Genomic DNA, 23,199 nt, shown 5'->3' on the forward strand with positions numbered 1-23,199 from the left:
GAGAACGGGTTCTGAAAAAATCACCCTCAGTAGGTATTGTGAGGTTACAACTTGTAGGCCTAACTTATAAAAATAGCTGATCATTGTATATTGTCCACTGAAAGCAATTTAATTTTAAATGAAAATATGGCACTTTAGGTAATATTAAATAGCTCAGTTTCAAGTATGGTAAATTTAAGACACAGTTATTAAACAGAATAAATAAGGAGCACCATAGTATGTTGACGGAAAAAATATATTTCAGGGCACACATTAAAAATTGTACAACAGCTGAAAATGTGGATAAATATTTTTAAAAGTATTATTTTCTGGGTAATAAACTTATTTTTTGCAAAACAACAATTGAAAAGTAAGGATAAAATAGGTTTGGTTATTGCCTAAATAATTTACAGTTATAAATTTACAATCTTGAAATGATTTTATTTTATTTCTTTATGTTTTATATCGCACTAAGCTAAATATTTCTCCGGTGATTCTAATCATGACAACTTTAAAAATATCCCCAAATGTTAAGTTGACAAAATATCATTGAAATTTTTAGAAGTACCTACCCGTATATTCAAATGAAAAAAAATACATAATCAAGAAATTCAAACCATTTCTCAACATTCACGTACTGTTACTATTTACCAACTGTTACGCACTAGTGCCTTTGTTTAAATATTCCCCATTTGCCATGATACAGCTCCTGCTTCACTGACGAAGTAATCGCAGAACTTGTCCCTGAGCTGTGTAGATGTTTTTGTTGGTGTTGTAGCTGTTTCTGAAAAATTCTGGCTACTGAATTGGCTACACAACTGGCTACTAGGTTCGGTAGCCAGTGCGTCGCCAGCTACCGTCGCTGGCGACGTCGCCTGGCTACCTCGTCTAATAAGGGCCTTAGATTTTTAAATGACGATATCTATTTTTCGCGATTAAACGAAAAGTAAAAACTTTCAAGCGCGTGAAAACGCGACGGCTACGTAGGAATGATGGGAAAACTCCGTGTGACGTATTTCTGGTTCCAGCTGTCGCCGTTTGAGGTTGACCTTGGGGCGAGGCTTGAGCGATGATACGTAGCAGGCTGCTAGCAGATAGCAGATTACCCTGCTAGCAGGTAGCGCTTGGCTCAAATAAGGTTTATTAATACCCTATTAAACGAAGGAAACTTTCCGAACTTAGATAATTTTAATGGGTGATTATTAAGAGATGTTTCCCTGAGCCCTCTGCCTCATGCATGCATTGGTATTCTCAGGCAATGTTAAACTCCTATCTACTCGTATAGAAACTAGGTCCCTGTGACGTCACGTAGAGTGGAATCGCATGGGCGCCCATCTGGCCTTTTTCAAATGAGGTTAAAATTGACCGTTGCCATTCGTCTAAACTGGGATTTCTGAAACCAAATAATTTTTATATTATGAATACACTAATGGTGGGTAACGAATAGCAATCAATGCATTTCGTTTTCTTTGATGAAGAAAACTACCCTATTGAAGAGCAAACTGTTGAGTGAGTCTTCAATCTTGAAGGGGAGAGCATCCCTGATGAACTACCCATTCAAAATAACATTTAAAACACTGTAGGATTCTAAGAAGATAAGGCGAATACTTGCCTTGGTTCGTACGTCAGGGCCGTAACCAGGGTTTCTCAAAACAGTGGATCTTATCTAATTGTAAGAAGCTGTAATTAAAGAGAATCTGGGGTAGAGAATATAATAAAATACGACCCAGAAATTAATATTGTTAAATATATTTTAAAGTCAAATATATTTTAATGTACAAACCCTTTTTGTGAACATCATAAGATGAAACAGAATATATAAACATAGACTAAAGCAATGCGATTGCACACAAAAAATTATTGCGTCATAATGCTGGATAATAATAGTAAAAATTCTCTGGATTACAGCTTTAAATTTTCACAATATATTTCATTGCTGTAAATCAATGCCAGTTATTCAAAATGTCATACTTCCTTTTTTATAAAAAAAAAACAGCTGGATCCACAAAAACTTTACACTATCTAGTAGGTAACATAAGGTGCTAGGTAATGACACTTGATGCATTCACTGAAGTCATCACAGTAAAACACCCGCTAAAACATTATTTTCTCTGAAAATGACACTGCATTAACAAAGCACGAATCCCGTTCTCACATCTGACAGAAGTTATTTGTAAGCGATCCTACGGTTATGATGTACAGTCAGGCCACTTCTTCACCTCTTTAATTAAGATGCCTTTTCTCGATTCGCTTGCAATAATGACACGCATTCATAATATTTACAGGAAAAATACTTGCACATGGACGGATATCGATATTACATGGTTACCTAGTTAGTCGATATGTGAAAGATATGCATGGACGGATTACGATAAGGCTGGGCTAATTGAGCCGATCAGTAGAGACATATAAATCTTCCACGGTGATTGTCTATATATTATTTCCTTAAAGCTAGATCCTACAATAAGGTAAATATTACACATTTATTTTGTACCTTTGCACTTCCTATAAGGTGCCGGGCGTTGGAGATGTGGGTGTGGACGGAATAATGGACGGACAGGACAGATGAGGAACAAGGTCTCACAGTTGAGGGAAGTGCAGGAAATAATTAACAGTATGAGACAATCAAAACAAGTGATGAATCTACAGAGAAGGGGGGATATGAAAGAGGAGGTAGAATGAAGAAAAAAAGCGCTTTTGTCTGAATTGATCTAATGAATCGTCCACGAGGGAATGATTGCGGCATGCGGTAATTCTATCACTCATGTATAATTAGCAGCGTTTATTTAAATTTGAATAATTCCTCTAATATGTATTGAGTAATTCTGTCTGGCAGCGAGGTTTGGACGTTAACAGCGGCCGGGAAGTCATAAGTGGAAGCATTCAAAATGTAGTGCTACCGAAGGATGATGAAGATATAATGGATGAAATTTATGAACGAAATAATAACAGTAAGCGCCTTGAGTGAAAACTAGCACGCTGCGAGCACCCGATCGATGACATAGCAGTCATGGCAGAGACAAAGTGAGACCTGAAGAATCTAAACCATGAGAAACATGACGATTAGCAATAAGCTGAAAATCGATGCAAAAAAAAAACAAAAGTTTAGAGTAGAAGAGAAGTGGCGAAGGGCATCCCGAAACAAGGAAACCGTAAACTTGAGGAGGTGAAAGTACTCTGCTATTTGGGGAGCCGAGTGACCAACGACGTACAAAGCAAGAAGGAAACAGTGGAAAGGATAGCCCAAGCGAGGATGACAATCCTCTAAAAGAGCTGAAAATGTGAGCGTAGTAGGTCAGGAAGAAATTTATTAAGACTCACATTTGGAAGGTGCTACTTCGTGGTGAAGAAGCATTGACGATGACAGCAACTTAGAAAGCTTTAAAAGTGTGGTGAGTATTACAGAAGAGTACATAATTATTACAAGAATTATATACACAGCAGGAGATTAAAGACGTGAAGCAGACGAATTATGTAGGTGCAATGAGACAAGGCGATTGGAGAAATGAGAGGAGAGGTGCGAGAAACAAGTCTTAGGACTGATGGCTGTTGATGGCGATGACATTGTTAGCGATGAGGAACTGCTGAGAAGAATGGGCGAAAAGAGAAGTCTTCCAAAACCCTCAAGGAGAAGACGGAACTATTGAGTCGGCCGCATCCTGAGGCAATGGCGCATACATATGGGAGGCGCCCCTAACCCCCCCTCTTGCGGGGCCGACCGCATTGCCGAACACTGCAAAACCACAATTGAAACTGTTTATATCACAAAATGGCATTGTATTCAATATCTATACAATTAATTTGAATAAAAAACTACCTTATACATTGCACGTGACTTGATTATTTTTTTATGGCGATAAAAGTAAATGCATCTCAAGAAACATTTTGTTACCCCCCCCCCCCCCCCCTTGCGTTTTTTCTGTATCCGCCACTGCCATGAGGCAGGCATAATGGCCTGATGAAGACTATTTTAGAAGGACAGGTGGAAGGGATGAAGGGCAAGGGACGGCCCCGAATACGTTACAGGGGACAGGTTATAAAGGATATAAGAGAGAAGAAATACGTCACTGTGAAGAGGCTAGCGGATAGGAGAGAGGAATGGAGAGCTGCGTCAAACCAATCTTAGGAGTGTTGACTAATGATGATGATTATGATGATATTAAAATTTGAAATAAATTTGAATTTTCATGGTGTCCTTACATAAGAAGCGTAAACCTAACCTGACGTTGATCTTCCCTCCCCTTACCTCATGTAAGAATTTCAATGCAGGAGATTAATTGCTAGGAAAATATACCACTAAACTCCAAAATATTTATCTAATACAAAATTTCTCTGGCCTGCCTGCACCTTGTCACGGTATCCACCCGTGGGGTCTGGCATTACGTATTATATGGTCACCCGAAATGTCGTTTTATTAGACTTAACTAGGCTAAATTTAAATCATTATTCCCATAAGAGAAGAATCCTTAAATGCTATTCTTATGAAAGTAGCTACAAATCTATCTTTCTAAAATGTCTATGTACACGGAAATACATTTTATGTTTTTTAAACAATCACAGCATCAATAATATCATAGGTCATTCAATTACGAGGTAATTTCCTAAGACTTTTATAATGGGATAGTTTAATTAATATATTATATCTCCTGATTAACAAAATACTTGGAGGACCCACGTATAATTAGCACGACTCTAAGAAGTTAATTATTTGTTCGAAAATCATTAGTAATATCAGAAATTAAAAGAAAAGTTTAGAACTTTCAACTAAAAACACGTTCTCCATCACATAATTCAGATCAAAACAGGACTGCCTGTGATTAATGAAGTTTCCGCGGGATTCGCGAAAGTTAACGCCTTTCCAACTGCGGCTCCGCCTCTCTGAGTATGAATCCGCCACTCCTTCAGGGTACTAACAGACATTCTTTCATTCAAATAAATAATATTGACACGATGTCGAAAATTAAGACAACAAAATCAATACGATCCATCAATAAAGTATAAAATCATATACTTATGACTTCCTGGTTATTTCTCCGTCGAGGTCGTCAAAAAGTAATTATGATAGCCTTTAAGTCATTATTTATCTAAGATTCCCCTACTCTATTTATATAACACCGCCTGACTTCAGAAAGTGGTAATAAGCATTCGCCCTAGTCAACAATAATTCAATCCGAAGTTGAGAATTTTCTTTCCTTCATCAACTTTCAAGTCAAATGGCGCAAAGAGTCGTGTGTGTGTAAGTGTCGGGGGTTACTTTCAAAGACCACCTCAATAAAATGCGACGGACGCTTCAAAGCTTCATCACAAGTTTTGAGAGGATTTGCGAATAGTTGTGCTGAACGTCCAAGGTGGGCAGAGACACATTACCATCCGCCTCAGGCAACGTAACCATGGCGAGGACCTGGAAGACAACAAAAGAACTACTTTAGGCACGGGTAATCACGACAAATCATTTTTAAACTATTTTCATTCCTATATGTAAGCATTTCAATCAAATCAATAGGATATCATTTGAAATTACATCTTACACAGTGCTCAATAGTTTTCAAATACATAATTTTTTATTTTGAACTAAATTTTAATGACCATTTCGCCAGAAATTGATTGTAGGAATTTTTACAGAATATTATAAATAAATCCGCAAACACTACAGAAAACGATAAGGAAATCCGTAAAACTTATTTATAATCACTAAAGGAGTATGAAGAAATTCCTTTAAAATTGTTTCAATATTTTAAGGAATTCTATCAAAGTACTACCCTAAATTGTTTCATGGTAATTTCGAATTTGATTCACAAAAAATCGATATTCTTTATATGCGTTTCAATTAAATCAGATTTACTGCTCTCGTTCACGAGTGCGTATTTCTGTCTTCCCATGTCAAATATAAAAGATTCTTGACATACGAGATCGTCGGTTATAATTCAGTAGATGAGCACTCCATAATCCTGATGCTTACATTCTTCACATATACTAACCACCAAGTTTGGTATTTTTACGCGACTTTTTGGGCTGACAAGCACTAACGTCAAATCTTATGGAAAACAGTTCTCTTAAAGCCTAAAATTTACCGAAAAACAAAGGGTTATTATTTTTTATAATTATAGTATTCTACCGCTTAAGGTAGGTTTCCATGGAGTACTTAAGAATCATTCTGGAAAAATCCCCTTTCTTCAAGTACTTCCCTCTCCAATTCACAATAAGGCCTACTCCCTTTCATTGTATCTTAGAATCCTATTCTCTTCCTTCCCCTCCCTCGTTTCCCATACATTCTACCTTCTAACACCGTTTTCAACATCCCTTCCCCGCTTAGTACTCGCTCCATCCATACCTTCTGTCTCCTCTGTATCTCATCTAAAAGCTATCTCTCCTCGCCAACCATAGCCAGCACTTCGTCGTTCCTTTTCCTCTCCGTCCATTTCACCCTCTCCATTCTTCTCCATACCCACATCTCGAATGCCTCCAATCTTCTCTCGTTTTCTTTCCTCAGTGTCCACGTTTCCGCACCGTAGAGAGCTACACTCCAAATCAAACACTTCACTAACCTTTTCTTTAAACTCTTACATAACGATCCTCTCAAAAGCTCCTTCCTGTTCATGAACGCCTCCTTAGCTAATGTAATTCGCTTCCAGATGTCCTTGCTACTGTATCCGTTTGCCTCTAATGTGCTGCCTAAATGGTTGAATTGCTTTAAGTACTAAAGTTTTTCCCAACCACCTTCATCTATAGTTTCACATTCCTCGCTCGCGATGCTATATAAAACCGCATGGCCTTGGTCTTCTTACGATCCGTCCGCTACCCTCACTTGTGAACTCTTGGCCATATACAAAATACGAATGAGTCACCTATCCCTCCAATCTACACCTATTCTCTTGAGGATATCCATTAACTTTATCCAGTTCACCCTATCAAATGCTTTTTCAAAATCCACGAAACAGGTATAAACGTCTTGGTCATATTCTAGGTTCCTCTACAACATAGACCTCAATATCGCAATTTCATCACGAGTTGACTTTTCTTTTCTAAAACCAAACTAATCTTCTCCCAAATACTCGTTTGCCCTCGCCTCCATTCGTCTGTTCAATATCCTCAGTACCACTTTCGCCGCGTGCAATATTAGGGTAATTGTCCTGTAATCTCCGCATTCCTACGCTTTCATCTTTTTCGGTAGCGGAATTAAAACCGTCTTCACGAAATCTTCCGGCCAACACCTATCCTCATAGAGCCTGCGAACTAACTCGATAAACCTTTTCTAATGCATTCTTTTGCCCTCTTCTGTATCCACGTTCTTCCACTTCCTCCTCTCCTCCATATCCCTTATCATATTCTCCGTTATCCACGGCGTCTTTATCCTTCTACTGTCAACGTAACCAATCGACTTCTCAGCCGCTTGGTTATTCCCGTTTTAATATTATCCCATCTTTCCTCAACAGTCTTCGTACTTTTAATCTCCCGTATACTAATGTCCACCAGTTCCTGATATTCTCTCCTCATACTCCCCTTCATGGCATCTACGTTCCATTTCTTCGCCTTCCTAAATTTCATTAGTCTTTTGAATCTTACGCTGCATTTCATGAGCACTAGGCTGTGGTCTGAATCCGCATCCGCTGCAGGGAAGCTGCGCGAGTTTTTCACACTATTCCTAAACCTCTGTCTTACCATAATGTAGTCTATTTGATATCTCCCCACATCCCCTGGACTTTTCCATGTGTACCTCCGCCATTTATAAGGATTGAACCATGTGTTTGTTATAAATAACTTGTTTCTCCTGCAAAATTCTGCTGCTTTCTCTCCCCTGTCGTTCCGTATTCCCAGACCAAAATCTCCTATTTCGTTTCCATCCCTTCCTTCCCCAACTGAGGCGTCCCAGTCCCCCATCACTAAGTACCAGATTTTTCCTACCCGGTGTGTCTCTAATTATTTCCTCGAGCTGTTCATACACCTCATCTACTTCTTCCTCCCTATGATTGCTAGTGGGCATGTAAGCTTGGACCACCACAAGGTTGGTGGGCCGCGCCTCAATTTCTACCACCAGAATCCTATCGGTTACCTGGTCTACACCTACCACTCTCTTACCCATCTACCCGTTTAATACCTCTAGCTACCCCTCACTGGCGTTCCTCCCCACCACTACATACGTTGCAGCCCAAGGGAAAGGAGAGATTTATTAGGTAAGTACTCCAAATTTCATAAATATATCGTTTCTTGTACGAAAACTTTTGAAGTGATACAAAGAAAGATTTATTAAACAGAATAAAATGAAGATGATAGGGGAGCTTCTGAACCGATGTAGGGTATTTTGTTTATTGTAATCCATCACATTCGGATGCACGCGATCTTGTGTTCAGCAGTGAGCACTTCCTTCGATTTCAACTATATGAGCAGAATAATAGACGAAACCGGAGGCAGAAATATGAGAATTTTGCCAGCAGAAGAGGCGATCATGAATAGGAAAGCGATTGAGAGGATCGTTGAGTAAAGCTTGTGATAAGCCTCACCTGGTGTGGAGCTCTTTACGGAGCGGAAACGTGGATACTTAGGAAGGAGGAGGAGGAGAGAAGAGTGGAGGCGTGCGAGATTTGAGTCTGGAGAAGAATGGATAAGATGAAGTGGAGGGAAAGGAAGAGAAACGACGAAGTGCTGGACATGGTGGGTGAGGAGAGGCATCGTATAGATGACATACGAAGGGGATAAAATATCTTAAACATCTTAACCTCTAAAGTAGACAATGAATACCTCATCGATATAATCAATACAAAAGGTATAGTTTTGTTTCTATCTATCGAAATTTTTGCTCTAGGCCGACATTAAAACAGTCCGATTGTTACATTTTATATACATGAGGTTTACTTTTTACACCTATCGCGGCAATGCTTCCAAGTATAAGGAATATTCCTAAAATGAATTTAAGTAATCTATATTTGCCTGCATGCGATGCGATATTATTTTTTTAATGCAACTGCTCCACCGCTGATAAATGTGGAATGCAATTAAAATTTAACTTGATATCGTGATAAATCATTTATTTCCTACGCTGCCATTGTACATGGATATTTACATATTCAGAATAATGTGTAGACAAAGACATTACAATTTTTCTGGTGCATGAGCAAAATCTCTTTTAACATTTCGCCAATACATGTGAGTATTCATTTGTTTGTGATCTTGTAGCAGCGATAGGAGACTCTTAATCATGCTGGAACTCTTTTCCTCCGGGATGGCTTCGTGGCCTGGCATTCGCCCGAGACGTGAGGGAAACCGGCAAAACCCCACGCAGACCGCCGTACACTCATTGAAAATCACTCATTATGCTGCAACTCTTTTCCTTCGGGATGGCTTTCGTGGCATTCGCCCGAGATGTGAGGCAACTGCGTATGTTATTATGGTGGTGGGTCGATGTTGTGTCGTCCATTGAGGAGATGTCCTTTCATCCTTCTCAATCCATTTCCTCGTCGTCTCATCCAATGTGATCACTTCCAGGGACATTTCGCGCGGAGCCCTTGCATTGGCGTGTGCTTCTGTGGCCGTATTCATCGAAACTGACTCATCCGTGCGTTTTCATCTCCTAGGCAGCTTCAGCATTGTTGGCCACAGGCTTGCCATTATCCCCCCCCCCCCCCCCAACGACTATTGTTGCTGCGCAGAATTGCACGATGGAAGTAGGTACGACTTTTCCTGCTACCATAACAACATGGCACACGATTGCCATTGTTACAGGTACATTACTCAGGTACCCACCCTATAATTCATAGTGTTCTTATGCCTCGTTCACATTACGATCGTCCGAGCCGTCGTCGGAACTATCGTGCATTCACATTACGATGGTTGAAACCTGTGCTGCTCTCTAGTGCTGACATCTAAAGTGAACGGGAAATTGATGATTAGCAAAGCTGTTGAAGTTTGCATTGACAAGATGTTACTGTTTTCAACGTGTATTTACCGAATAATTTTTCTTCCGCTCATATTCTTCCTTCCTAGGACAAATCCATGAAAATAATAGAGCTTAACGAGCTTTTCGTCCTTCTCTTGTTGCTTCCGTTTCCGGTCTCCCAGCGCCTAACCATAGTAAAGTGGCAACGTTCGGAACTACGTCAACTATAGTCAGAACTTGCATTCACACGGCTAGTTCGGTCAACTATCGTAGGGACGACGGCTCGGACGATCGTAATGTGAACGGGGCATTACCACTCGGATACGAAACATTGTTTTCGTATTGGAGATGAACTGCGTAACGCGTCGGATCCACATTTGTGTTTCACCAGATGAAATCCAATAAAACCAAAGCAGACATCAGTACTTACAGGTGTATATATGGAATGGTATATATATATATATGGAAAGGTATATATATACAGGTGAATATATATATATATGGAATACAGGTGTATGTATATATGGAATGGTCCAAACACGGCATATACCTGACATCAGCTAAGCGTGATGCTATTTAATTAAACTATTGTAACCATGCTCACGAAACTTAAATAAGGATACGAAAACCATGCGGTTTCTAAATCATTATTCAAATTAATGGCAAATTTCAAATGTAGGACACGTATTGAAGGCACCTTTCCGTTGGACTAAAACCTTGCAAGGGTGGGAATGCGTTCCTAAGGACCCTGGAGTCGCATTGGCGGGATTAATTCCCTATTACTCCACCACTCAAATCAAATATGTCGATGTGGTGTGTGGGGAGAGGTAGCTTCTAGATGAGATAGGGACGAGACAGAATACATGGATGGATCGAGTATTGAGGGGGTGGAGATGTTGAAAACAGTAACAATGTAGGACGTTAGGAAAACGAGGGAGAGGAAGGAAAAGATTAAGATTTATTGATAGAGAATGAGACGCCTAATTGGGAATTGAAGAGTGAAGTTCAACTCGTAATGGAAGACGGGCCAAAGTTATCTGCAAACCACCCCATATAAACCAACCATACTTAATGAAAATGCTTCAATCGCAGTTCCCAAAAGAATGGGCGCGCATTTAGGCACGCTAAAATAAAATAGGGATGGATGTCAAAGGAATGCATTGCTCATTGAGCCTACTCTTATCCCATCTACTCCAACCGAAGAGGTGCGCGATAGCGGTGTGCTTCGGAATAATATGCGTCATTACTCACTCAATTGTTTTACAAATCCCCTCTTTTCCACACTCAGAGGCCTCTGTGAAACGTAGAGGACATAGATTTTCTAGTGTAAGGGTTGAAACTAAGAGTTTCAATTGTTTTCCAAGCGATATATTTTATTTTTAAATAATCTTATATAGAACTAATTTATTATATCAAAATAAAGAGCCACTCTGAAGGAGTAACTTTGGCCTGTTATCTATGAGAAAAATGCACGGTGTATTTTAAATGTATTAGAGGTCATGTTGGCAGAAAAAAAACTTTTCCTCTATGATAATGTGGAAACTTCACCTTATAATCCTCTATGCATTCGCCACACCAATGATATACACCCCTAGTTTCCATGGAAAATAATTTCTCCGCATCAGCAATAGAACTATAGATCTTTAAGTTAACGGGTCCTAGCTTTTAGGAAGGCTCCATTCTCTGACGGAAATTAGCAGTAGAATACAACAGGCAAAAATAGCTTTCAACAAGAAGAGATAGGTATACGTTTCAAAACACATGAGTATCAAGATTAAGATGAATCAACTCAAAACTTTTGTATGGAGTATAATGCTTTCTGGTATTGAAACGTGGACAATGGGAGCAGCAGAGAAAAAAAGAATTAATGCTTTTGAGTTATGGTGCTACCGTAGAATGTTTCATGGATAGACCAGGTTACGAATGAAGAAGTATTGGACAGACTGGGAGTGAACCTATATAAATATTATATTCCACCTGTGAACTATTTTAACTGCAAGGAGAAATAAGTGGGTGGGTCATTTAATGAGACATGTTGGATTGGTAAAGGCAATTATGGAAGGCACCGTGGAAGGAGAGAACATCAGAGGAAGACCGAGGTTGAATTACACTACCCCCAAGTAATGAAAGACAAAGGCTGCAACGATTACCTGGAGCTGAAAAGACTGGCGGAAGATAGACAACGATGGAAGACTACTGCAAACCAACCCAAGGGTTGACTGCTTAGAAGAAAGAAGATATTCCTTGACATAGCCATCCTTGATTCACCGCAAGGGCGTTACCAAATTGAACGTCGGTAAACTGCTCTGGAATTTTTAGAAACTTGGATATCGTGGTGGTCGGCGCAGTGGCCCGGAAAGACAACGATCCGCAGCATTATGTCTTCATTTTTTCATAATTAGAACGAGATGCTTGATACGTAACAACATCTCGTCAGCCACAATGCAGGAAATGACGCGGTAGACAACCTGAGCAGTGGTCACGGAAAGCATCGGAACGCCATTCCGGCAATGGTTAACAAGGGACATAATAATAGTCAATTAACATTTTTAGCAGTTTTTGCCACAAAATTTCTAATTTACATAACCTAAACAAAAATTGTAAAAAATGTAAATAATAAATTGTAATTAAAAAACACAGAGTAATATTTCACTTTTAAAACAAAGTTAAGGAAAGCGCGTTCCGGCTCTTCTAATTCTGCGATGACGTCGCTGAAACTGAGAGGAGTGTAAACAAGGAGATCGTGCTCATGAGTGGGAATTTCATACCTGTGGAGCGTGCGAAGCGGCGCTCTCCTTGGCAGATGGCAGCAGTGGTCGAATGGCGTCGTGCGCCACGGCGCTCACCAAACAAGGGTCGTCGTCACGCACTCCACCGCCACCAGAGGCGCCACCCGCTCCCACTGACCACTTGGACGGCGCCTTGCGGGGCCTACGGCGAAACAAGAACGGAGAGAGTGATAAAGTTATTACCTCTGCATTCGTTAGGATACAAGGATACACAGGCAAATAATTACCATCAGCGTCAATAACCTTATCATATTGTTTATATTACTACAGGCTCCACTAGGGATCAGTTGCCGCGCTACTGTGAAATCGGTCTCCGCGGATTAATCCGCACTCCAGTTTTAGTCACTAGTGGCGCAAGGATCGGTAGCTGTAGCTGTAGCGGTAGGTATCGGTAGCTATTAGGACCCCTAATACATCGACAACATCAAATTTGAATTCCCTTCAGAACTCCACATGGAACAATGTCGTGGCCCAGTGGCTACTGTGATTGACTTCCACCTTAAGTTTCTAAGATCGAGTCTCGTTTGCGGTACTTTTTCAACATTTCTTTCTACTTTTTCTTTTACAGAAGTCTGCTTTTCACAATTATTTTCATGATTTTCACTGAAATTTTCATTTTTTCTGCGCGAGGATTGTTTCGTGCTCATGCAACGTGTGATGTTTTCCCAATTTTTCTCTTTCGATCATTTTATTTCCGCAACAAAACGTATTTTTAAGATACTTACACATGTACTTACTTGGATTGCTACAATTTGGACTCTTACAATTCAAGCCTAGTTATCGAATCGTTGGAAAAGAACCGTTGACATCAAGATAGAGCAACCCAGGGAGGGAATGGGTTCTTCCTCCGGAGTTGGGGACGGTCTACCATCTTTTCACTCAGCGAGCTGTCACTCATCTAACAAGAGGCTCCAGATAAGCTTCTTGTTGGCAAATTTTGCTTTTTCTATCAAGAGAATTATCAATTCTAATAAGGAAAGTAAATAAATTTCCCGGTTATGTTTTTTTCTACTACGCATGGTGTTAAAAGTTCAACTACTTAATAACGAAATCCGATTCGAAAACTAGGCATGAATGAAAGAATGAGGACACAATATCATGTTGCAACATAAAAGGAAACCAAAGGCATATTTATCTTAATAATGCGTCGTTTTGCGTCACGAAAATGAAATAAGTCAAAGGAAGCATCCGTGTGAAAAAAAATGAGAAAAAATCAGAAGTCGCAATTGAACAAAAACATTTCCTCGCACAAAATTAAAATGTTCAGTGAAAATCATTAATAATATGATTTGTGAATAGCAGGTTTCTGCGAAAGAGAAAGTAGAAGGAAATTATGAAAAAATATTACTTACCAGAGATGGGAATCGAACATGGAATGAATGGTATTCCAGCACCGTAACCACTGGACCACATTTACGATTACTCGAATATCGTTTTGAAGGGAGTACATTTCACTTGTAAATGTTTAACTGCATTTTTTAAACTATTAGATATGAAATTGAGCTTAATATCAATTAATTGAGCATGAGTTTTTGTAATGAACGATTACATTCAACGCCTAGCGTATCTCTTGTTGGCTAATGCGTATGTTGACTAGCATCCTAGCGACAGGAGCGCCGCTATTTATTGCGACCGGTGGGAATCAATGGAACCATGGGAGTGAAGAATCCTTATGAGTACCTCACAATGAGGAGAGTAATCTCGGCGCGCTACCGGTCGTCATTTGTTTAAATTCGGGTCGCAAGTCAATATGGTTTCTAACAGGGACCTGGAGCAGCAAGGGATCGGAGTCTTAAATTCGGATCGCAAGTCAATATGGTTTATTTTCTAATCCCGCCGATAGCTAGCGCTGGTCATATGTGGTAGGCAGCGTCGTAGCCATTTTGCCATTATCTGTTATGGTATCAAACGGAGCGTCCCTTGAAAAATCGAAGACTATTCAGGAAGAAATGGGTGTACAAAACTGCTATGTACCAGGATGCTCTTCTGAAAATTCATCTGCAAGGAGGAATTATAAACTTCAGAGTGTGAAGAACAGGAGTTTGCTTAAAGCCAAAGTAAGTCAATGTGGGTCATTGCGGTCGCAAGCGATCATAAGCCATTATGATCATAATTTCACGCGTGATTTCCCAGTATTTTTGTTAATCCTATAATTACCGACATTTTTTATTTTATGTCAATACTTTTTCAATCCGAGTTCCAGCTTGAAAAATGGAGGAAGGGTTTTCCCAGGAAGGATAAGATTTTGGCACTTGGCGATCGAGTGTGTGAGCTGCCCTGAAGATATCACAAACTTGATCATCTACGCATTCAATTATTCTAATTCTTGAGTAGTAGTGACAATGTTCTTTTTATTGTTTCGGAGTGCATCTTCAAGCACAGCTTGTTTACAACGCTTGTGTCATTGTTCGCAATAACTCCACGACTTCCACAAAGTTAATTATGTAATTAAAAAATCTTTTTGTGGCTTGAAACCACATTTGGGACCATTTAAAATGCAGTCCTTGAGAAAACCCCTAGATCACGCGGATGTCATGGAAGTAGTTATCGCTAGTGTTGTGATTGGGAATTTAACTCTCTGTGCTTTCTAATGTCGATTTCGCGGGTAACGATTATGGAAGTGAGAATATTTGCCTTTTGATATTATTTGCCTGTCACATTCAACCAACTTTGCGAATATATGACGCTGAATGAATAGACTGTATCAGTGTAAATTTGTTATATTGCTGTTAGCTCAGTTAAAGTTGTGATATATCGCTGAAGGTGAGAAGATTATTACCTGTTCTAGAGCAATGCATGCTGTTTCAAGATGAATAATTCATTAAATTTCTCTTAGTATCGAACAATGATGATGATGAAGAAGATGAAAAATGACAGGTGTTTATTTTCCCCTTCCTACCGTTGGAATACAAGTTACGTAATCACTCAGTGGTCTTTTAATTAAGAAACGTATTTATGAGTCGCCTCAAGTGTTTGCTTAGTACGGTGAGAGAAATTCTGCATCGCTTGAAACGGATTTCATGAGCATCATTATCTTGGGCGGTCTGGCTGGTCGCCGAGGGCCCCGAGCTCAGGGGGTACTCTAAATTGTCGATAATACACTAAATAGTTCATAACCCTATGAGGGAGTAGTGTAGAGAACTGCCATCCAAAGGACATTGGGGGCCCCGAGCGCAGGGGGCCCCCACAACGCTCACGTATCTCAAGAAGCGGCCGGCATGCGCTGGGGCGCTAGTCGCGTCACTCTTCTCTCTCTCTCTCGTGTATCATGCTTAGGCCAAATACGACGAGGAGTTGGTGTGAATCTCCGTCGTGAGATGAGACCACGGTGGCAGCCGAATGTGCGACCCTGTATATAACAGTATATTTTAGGGACTACTACGGATCATGTTACATTCCATTTTTTTCCCTTGTCCACTCTTCCCTAAGTCTCCACTTTAGTAGCGAAACCCGATCTCCCGCAGGTTCTTCTGGGTAGTCGATTCATTCATCGGGAAAAAATATCAGATTACAATGTTTGGGTATAGTTACACATCTCACTTCCTAGAGTTTTTTATGAAGGGGTATCTATTACTGGGGGACTCAGTGCCAAGGGCGGGAAGTGGGGAGGGAAGCGTTATTGGAGGGGGAAGTTGCGTGCGCGCAGCACAAACATAATCTATTTTTCCTCACACAAATCAGGCATGCTAACAAGGAGACTTTTCGTAAGTGATGTCAGGAAAGAAGATGAATCCTTTTTTATTTCAAATTAGACACTTAGATAGGAATACAGTTACAGTCCATAAACGCCCGGGTTTGAAAGAAAAAAGCATTTAAATATTTACAAATACGATCACATTGAATTTAATGTAGAAACTTTTACCCGTTGTTTGGTCGGTTTGGCCTAGTGGAAGTTATCGCGTTATCGTTTTAAAAGACCAGGGCTCGAGACTCGGAGAGAGTTGATTTTTTCCATCCTGCCACCTTCTTCATTTTTTGTAATCTGTTCCATCTTCTTCAGATTTGTTGACTTTAGACGTTATACTTTTTTTACTCTACTGTTTTTTTTAGAATAAGCCCTAAATTGACTTTTATGTCTCCAAGATTATCCAAGCGGGAGTGATAAGACTGTGGTGCTGTCATCGAAGTTCAGGGAACTTATTTTCAAAGCAAAAGATTTTAAACATACTGTCTTCGAAGAGTGTCCCAGGTCCCATGTGGGAGAAAGATATATAATCAGGGAAAACGAAAATCGACAACCTTGAAATGATCGAGAGATGGGTATACGATCGCTTTGTGGAAGCCAGGAACAGGAATGAGCCAGTGATGACTCGGACTTGACAAGAATAGGCTATTTCAGCATGATTTCAGCACATATCTCCAGGATTTGAATTCTCTGCGAGTGCTTCATTGGTTGCATCTTTCAAGAAGAGACACCGAATCGTGCGACGTAAAATAACATAATACGTGACAGCGAGCGAGCAAGCGTCTGCTGAAGAAATATTGCAATCAGCAATGACGTTTCAGAAGCAAACAAAAAACCTGATCTCCAAATATATAAAAACAGGGCACTAAGTATAGGGTTTTAATCTAATTTTAGCACTCTTCATAATCGAAAAAACTTAATTTGTTTAAGAAATATTTTGTAAATTCATGATATATATTAATATTTTGTTTTCTTTTACGAAGAAAAATACTTAATTGTGTTTTTATATTTTTTATTTTTATATTTCTATGCTATTGTGAGACCAGACCGGGTATCCGTAGAGGGAGATATAAATAGAACGCTCTCAGCGAAAGGAGAGAAAATTGTTTTCAGGTGGCTCTTGGGAGCGTGAGCAAAATAACACACTCATATACAGCGCAGTATGTTATTACGGCTTCTGGAAAGCTGCTTCCTAAAGTTTTTATTGTGCGTGTCAGAACCTGGCGGTGATTTTGGTCCGAGAGTGTGGGAAGAAACTGTAAGTAGTGAATTTTTAAATGTTTCTGCTGTGTATTATAAATACTTATGGAAAACTTACGACTGGGTTGTATTTCAAGTTTTTAAAAAATGTTCTCCAGCCATAAGTTAAGAGCAATACAATTTATTGCTTATTGATTCGAGGGGGACAAACAAATAGTGCCATTTATGATGAACTATTTATCGACGAGGAAGGAGAACCGATATGCAGCATAAAAATTATACCACCATCGTAGGTCAGTGAATGCTGGTTTGGTTAGTGAGAGAGTTTCATCGCCATTGAAGTGTTATTATGTAACTTTTTGATAATAGCGGTGCGCAGAAAAGATAGGAAAGGAATTAAAAATTCTTTTATGTTAATAATATCTCAAAAAACTTGAGTGTTTGGCTGAACAAGGACAGTGGTTCCTTTATCGATTTACTACACAATCAGAGTTTAGATACAGGTACGTTGGAATATTCGTATTTTCATTTTAATAGTTTAAACAATACCGTCTTGTGACGTGCTTCGAGGCAACTTGCCGTGCAGTTCTTTCTTCTCTCCATTATCACGTTTATTTTTTAGTCCGTTTTGAACATATATTTTACTTTTTTGTGCGCTTAATTTCTATTTTCAATATATTGCGCCAAACACAAAGAATGGAAAGAAACGGTCTACTATATTGCAAAACCTGCAGTGATACGCCTGATACCGGAGGCGGATCGAAGTTTGGACGGAAAGGGGGGGTCTGGGGAATTCTCTTCGGCCCATAGGATATGTTCGGGGATATAAGATATTTGGGATTTTAAAGACCCAAAAACGGCGGTTTTTGGCTAATTCTTTGATAAAGAAAGACACTACTGAGTTCGTTTAGCAAGTCTTTCCATTAAGTACTTAGTAAAAATTTCATGGTAATCATCTTCATCTGCATACTACCCCGCAAGCTGCCTCGATAGGCGTGAGGCGGGGGATGTCAGGACAACCGCCGTATATATATATATATATAGCATCAATAAAGTCTTTTGTCGTACGGGGAAATAACGAATTCCAGCACCTATACGTTCGCCTAAATATCTCTCTCATATTATGGTTTTTGTCGTGCGTGGAAATGTGGTGCGGTTGTATTATAATGATCTCCGAGATATCCATACTAAATTGCTCTAAGTATAGCGCGCAGCCTCCGAGTCTCCAGCGGCTCCCAACCCAACTCGTTTAACACCTGAGTGATGCTTTCTTTACGCCCGCAGCAGATTTTGACAACTTGCGAATCTTGATAGTTTGGAGGGAATGAGGCCTTCAAGAGGAAGGACTCCACGAAAACCACTAAGTACTGCTTATCTTAAATATACCTCTGAAATAAAATGATCCAAAAAAGTTAGGAAATCGATCTCCTGAACTATTATTCTGGATTTTCTACCGTCGCGTTGCTTCTGTTTCTTTGACGTATTATGCATGTTTGGAAAGGGTTTTTCGAAATGGTTATTTTAGAGGTTTATTAAATTTCAGGGCATTTTAAAAGACAAAATTCACTAAATTCATAATAGAACCATAATGCACAATTAAATTGTATAAGCTGTTCAGTTCTCACTTATCATAGTATTTTTTCTTACGAAATTTTATTATATTTCATTTATATTTTGATCTTATAGCGTCAAAATAAATTTCTGGGGTTGCAAATTCCTAAAATTTCCCGAGTGGGGGGAGCGAATCCCCTGCTGAGGGGGGCCCATCATGAGCTCCAGCCGAAGTAAATCACCCCAGAACACCCCTGATCATTATATCGGTGACAATGAGTGTGATAAGCTATGAAATGCCATTTGCATTCTTCTGAAATGTGGTAGCGAGTTGCTTTTTCTATGGGCGGTGCTGTCTGTGCCCATGAACGAATGCTCTCAACGGTATTTATTTGTACAATAAACGTAAGAAAGAGCATGGTAATATCATTATAAAGCCCATTCTCTGCTGCTCACTAAGTGTTTTGGAGTTGCAAACAAAGTTAACATAATGTGTATGAATTTTTATCATTAACGCTGCATCGATATCGCAGAATAGACCAGTCGCTTTGGTTAAGATATAATATGATTTCGGAACCGAACTTTACATGGGTAGTCAACCATAGATATCCATGGCCTCTTGTAATGAGTGATATCAAAGCAATATGTTACATTCGTAATAGTAAGGAATAAATATAAATTACTCTACGTAACAGTGAACGCATCGTGTAATATGAGTGTAACATTGGCAAAGTTAAATAATACCCCTACGACGTAAATTCTGTTTGAAGTGTTTACTCAATCTTTTATAACATTAAAGTATACAATGTGAGCGCTTCCATGTCTCTATATATATCTAGCGTCGGAAATTACGATTTAAATCCGTCAGCTTGGGTTGAAAAATGTAAATAAAGGTCCGCCATATTGCTTTAAATACTGTCGGTAGGCTAAAACATCATTTAATAACTGCGTTCGAAATACTCTGTCAAGGTATTATGGTGAACGAAGTTGTATGCTGACAATCCTTGAAAAATCGTTTATTTCTCGATTTTCTTCCTGATTATTTCGTGCACCTAAGGATAATTGGTCGTGGTGTTCGCCTTTTTCAGACAGTTACAACGGTTTCCTGCGGAGGGTACCGCTGTGAATATGATTTCACTTACAATCAGCTATACTATCACAGGCATCTGCATCTATTCCATCCCATCGTATACATATCTGACTATTATCTATCGCATTCTGTCATTATTTTCAGTACCATTCATAATTGTTCACTGTAATTAGGCAGAACACACAAGCGAAATAACATTGAGTGGAACGTCTGCTACCTGCCTTCCTCGCGGTTGCTACCGCTCGCTCTAGCGCCTAGAGTTGGAACTAGATTTCTTGCGCGACTATCGATAACACTATCGGAATAGGAGATTAACGTCCCTTATAGACTTATTGGTCAGAGTAATGTACATATAATATATGAGCCCTAACCTTAATCTAAGTGCTGGATATGGTTGGCGAGGAGAGGCAGCTTTTAGATGAGGTACGGAGGAGACAGAATGTATGGATGGAGTTAGTGCTTAGCGGGGAGGGGATATTGAAAATGGTGTTAGAGGGTAGAATGTTAGGGAACGAGGGAGGAGAAGGAAAAGGATAGGATTTCTAGATAGATCGAAAGGGGGTAGGCCTTACAGTGAATTAAAGTAGGCAGTGCTGGAAGGAAAGGGAGGCCTCCAGATCACTTCTTGAACACTCCATGGAAACCTACCTTAATCGGTAGAATACTGTAATAATAACCCTAATCTGAGGCGTTGCCTCGAGAGATCGCAGTTCTGACGTGCATGGTGCTGCCACCTCTTGAACGTAATGCACACTAAGACTGTGCATCGAAAGCAAGTCGTATTATGTAAGCATTGCCCACGACCGGTTGTAAACAAATAAGGAGACCTGAGTGATTAGTGATTTTTATTCCTATTCTAATTTTCATCTAATGAGAGTTATGTAAGGCCAGACGTATTTCAGCATTTTTATCCACTGGTTGGCTTCAAATCGCTCCTTATTCGTAGTAGGCATGAGTCTCGGTAATGTAGTGACACGTGCTATTCCTTTCAATAATAATTAGACCATTTTACTGATTGGGCCGGGTCGGTGAAAACTTGGAGGGATGACACACAGGTCAAGGTGCATCTATCTATATACTGTAAAATCCACCTTTGACTTAGACCACTGACCGAAAGATTCATAAGTACTAATGTTTGGAGTGAATGAGAAGATGTACGACAAAAAGTCACACAATCTACGCCCTCCAAAATCGTCTGAAACCCAAAGAAAAATGAACGAAACACTAAATTTTCCATTTTTTAAAATCTAGTACGGTGCTGCCAACTGCTTCAATTCCTATAACATCATTCCAAAACATGGAATTTTATAAAAATGTCATTTTTCGAATCCATGCCAATTCCGCCACTGCCGCACATCTACACCAACATCTACATAATACCCTGCGAGCCACCTCTCGGGTGTTTGGCAGGGGGTGATCAATCACCAGCATGCAGCATGCATTTGGACTCCCACATGCACACCACACCGTCCAAAAAACGTCCCGTATAATAACAAACTATACTACTATATGCTGTTAGAAATAATAATTGAATTAAGAAGCATGCATTAATTTTTACATAGGTTAGTAGGCTACACTACAAGTCATGCAATCTATTTACGAGTTCTATTGCTGCCGTTATAATCTCTTATTGATCGAGGAAAAAATAACATTCGGAATCTGTCTGTTCTGCAATCTATCTCTCTTATTTTATTTATATGATCTGATCTTCCGTAGTACGTTGGCGTCCGCAAGATATGGTTAACTTCGTCAGAAAAGACACTGCTCTTGAATTTATCTAAAAGGTTTAGTCTATTTTTCAATCTACGGTCCGACAGAGATTCCCATCCGAGTTTATCTAAGAGGTCAGTTATACTAACAAGACTATCGTAACGACCTTTCACATACCTGGCAGCTCTTCTTTGCACGCGTTCTAACTCTGTTATTAAGCCTTTTTCATGAGGGTCCCAAACACTGGCAGCGTATTCCAAATGTGGCCTAACGAGGGAAAAGTAGCTAATTAATTCTCTCACTTTGTCGTCGCACTTTCCTAATATTCTTTTAACAAAACCCATTTTACGATTAGCTTGACCGGTTATTTCTCGAATATGTTTATTCCACGATAGATCATTAGTGAGTCTAACTCCTAGATATTTCACGGATTCAACAGTCCCTAATTGGGTACCCCGAATCATATAGCTACGTTGTATGGAGTTGTTCTTCTTCCAGAAATTCATTACGACGCATTTTTTTCAAATTTAATTCTAACTGCCAAGCATCGCACCAAGCTTGGATAGCAGCAAGGTCATTCCTTAGTTCATCTATATCTTTGCTGGAACGGATTTCTCTGTAAACTACAGCGTCGTCTGCAAATAATCGTAACTTACTCTGCACTACTTCGCCAATGTCGTTTATATAAAGAAGGAATAGGAGTGGGCCAATGACACTACCCTGAGGAACGCCAGAAGTGACTCTAACCTCATTGGAGACTGCACCGTCTAATACTACTCTTTGGACGTGGTCGCTCAAAAATTCTCTAATTTCAGGAAATGACATCTTCGTTTAGACCGTAAGATTTCAGTTTTATTATTAATTTTCCGTGGGGTACTTTATCAAATGCCTTTTTGAAATCAAGAAAAATCGCGTCTACTGGAATGTTGTCTTCCCCGGAGACTAAAATATCGTGGGCGAAAAGCGCTAACTGAGTTTCGCACGATCTTCTTTTCCTGAATCCATGTTGAGTTCCCATTAATAAGTTTTGCGCGTCTGGGTGTTTCATTACCGAGCTGACTGCGATGTATTCAAGGACCTTGCATGAGATGGACGTTAAAGATATCGGCCTGTAATTAGATGGCTGTTCCTTGTCTCCACTTTTAAATATTGGCGTTACATTAGCGATTTTCCAGTCATTAGGTACTTCGTGTTGCTTGATGGATTTACTGAATATTAACTGCAAGTAGGGGGCAATTTCTGAGGCTAGTTCTTTATATACGCGAGAAGGGATTTCGTCTGGACCAGGTGATTTATTTGGACTGAGCGATTTCAATATATATTC

The 23,199-nt window shown here is 39.6% G+C and overlaps 1 protein-coding gene across 2 annotated transcripts in view; it reads right to left on the bottom strand.

Annotated features, from left to right (window-relative positions):
* Positions 1–4,102: 4,102 nt before the first annotated feature.
* LOC124158467 overlaps positions 4,103–23,199 on the bottom strand; it is a 72,105-nt gene continuing 53,008 nt past the window's right edge. For both annotated transcript variants that reach the window (XM_046533580.1, XM_046533581.1), the window contains 2 exons: positions 12,619–12,781; positions 4,103–5,380 (listed from right to left, as the gene is read on the bottom strand). In XM_046533580.1, coding sequence (XP_046389536.1) covers positions 5,270–5,380; positions 12,619–12,781 — 274 coding nt within the window. In that variant the 3' untranslated portion in view covers positions 4,103–5,269. The remainder of the gene's footprint in view (positions 5,381–12,618; positions 12,782–23,199) is intronic.

Source organism: Ischnura elegans, chromosome 5, assembly GCF_921293095.1.
Source record: "Ischnura elegans chromosome 5, ioIscEleg1.1, whole genome shotgun sequence".
NCBI lineage: Eukaryota > Metazoa > Arthropoda > Insecta > Odonata > Coenagrionidae > Ischnura > Ischnura elegans.